General features: G+C 27.1%; 1 protein-coding gene across 1 annotated transcript in view; it reads left to right on the top strand.

Moving 5' to 3' along the window:
* LOC107706576 (TBC1 domain family member 20-like) overlaps positions 1–1,912 on the top strand; it is a 34,687-nt gene that overhangs the window by 16,127 nt on the left and 16,648 nt on the right. The window contains exon 6 of the mRNA XM_016510333.1: positions 927–1,068. Within this exon, the coding sequence (XP_016365819.1) occupies positions 927–1,068 (142 nt within the window). The remainder of the gene's footprint in view (positions 1–926; positions 1,069–1,912) is intronic.

Genomic DNA, 1,912 nt, shown 5'->3' with positions numbered 1-1,912 from the left:
ATATATATATATATATATATATATATATGTATGTGTGTGTAAATGTATATATGTATGTATATGTATGTGTATATAAATATATATGTATGTATATGTATGTGTATATAAATATATATATATATAATGTATGTGTGAAATGAACAGGACGTCTACAGCATTTAATAACCTCAATCTCAATTTTAACATTTAATAATACATTTTTCAAATCAAAAGTTGTATCTGTTAATAATTTTTAATGCACTGTGAACTAACATGAATGAAGAAACAATGAACAATAGAATTTTTAACTTTATTTCATTATTACTAATAAAATAAATTACTAGTAAATTGGAATGACTAAGAAATTAATACCTTACTAAAAATGACTTGGATAATACATTACCAATACAATTACTAATAAATTAACCAATAAATTACTAATAGATTAATTAATAAATTGCTAATAACTTAAGATTATTTATAGATTAATGCATTACTAATAAAATAATAGTTTAATTACTAATAGTTTAATGAATGAATTACTAATAAATTAATTTAAATTACTAACAGCTTAATGCATTACTAATAAAATACCTAATAAATTACTAAGTTTTAAAAAAATCCTAATAGATTAATGCATTACTAATAAAATTACTAATAGATTAATGAATAAATTGCTAATTAATTAAAGAAAACTGCTAATTGATTAATTCATTACTAATAAAATAAATAGATTACTAATATTTTTTAAAATCCTAATAGATTAATGCATTACTAATGAAATTACTTATGGATTAATCAATAAATTGCTAATTAATTAAATAAAATTGCTAATAGATTAATAAATGCTGTAAAACATATTGTTACACATTGTTAGTTCATGTTTTCTAATCCATTGACTAATGTTAACAGATGAGAGCTAATAACCGATTGTCTTTGTGTTGCAGGTCTGAGGTGGGCACCATCTTCGCCCTGAGCTGGCTGATCACATGGTACGGTTACGTCCTGTCAGATTTCCGGCACGTTCTGCGGCTCTATGATTTCTTCCTGGCATCTCACCCACTCATGGCCATCTACTTCGCTGCTGTGGTAAGGAGGAGAGTCTCTGTGGTCTGTACTTTAGTCGCTCCATCTCCAGCCTCTCAAGGACGTCGAGGCAGTGCTGCGTTTTGACCTTTTCAGTGTTCGTGAGAGAGAAGGACTGAAGGGTCTTTAAAACTATTTTTAACTTGACTGGGCGTCCTTAAAACTCAACAATCCTGTCACAAGATGCTGAAAAAGCCACTTTCCCATTTAAATTACCGTAAAATGGTCAGATTGACTTTGCTGGTAAATACACCATATATGCTGTTCACACTAGCAACAGCTTTTCATCTTTTTACTGTTAAGATACTGTTCACACATTAGCACCAAATACTGCTGAACTCCATGATGTCAATCATTGGAAATGACCTTTAAACACTGTGCTGTCTTCTTCATCTGCCTGGATGAGAAGCGCTTTAGTTTGGTTTCATCCGTCCAATTTGACTATTTTTTGGCAAGGCACACTAAGCATGTTTTTTCTTTTAAAATGGCACAGTATTGAGATGAGCATCACATTTATAAAAAATACAAGGCCAAATATTAATTTATTTTAGTTTTAGTAATTTTACTACTAACTTACTAACTTTTTACTACTAAATTACTAACTTATTTCAACTTCTAATTTTATTTGTTTGTTTTCATCTAATATTTTATTATTATTATTATTATTATAATTAATGATACATATAAAAATATGAATATGATATGTATTATTATGATTATTTCTCCTGTTTAGTTTTTGTTTATATTTGTTTCAGTTTTAGTAATTTATATTCATAAACATAAACTTTTTCATTGCAGATAGACACCAAGGCAACATTTCATTTTTTAAAAAAGTTTTTAATATTAA

This window comes from Sinocyclocheilus rhinocerous, unplaced genomic scaffold, assembly GCF_001515625.1.
Source record: "Sinocyclocheilus rhinocerous isolate Xijiao unplaced genomic scaffold, SAMN03320098_v1.1 scaffold775, whole genome shotgun sequence".
In the NCBI taxonomy this organism is placed as follows: Eukaryota; Metazoa; Chordata; class Actinopteri; order Cypriniformes; family Cyprinidae; genus Sinocyclocheilus; species Sinocyclocheilus rhinocerous.
The sequence above is the reverse complement of the archived record's forward strand: the minus strand, read 5'-3'. Positions and strand labels throughout refer to the sequence as shown.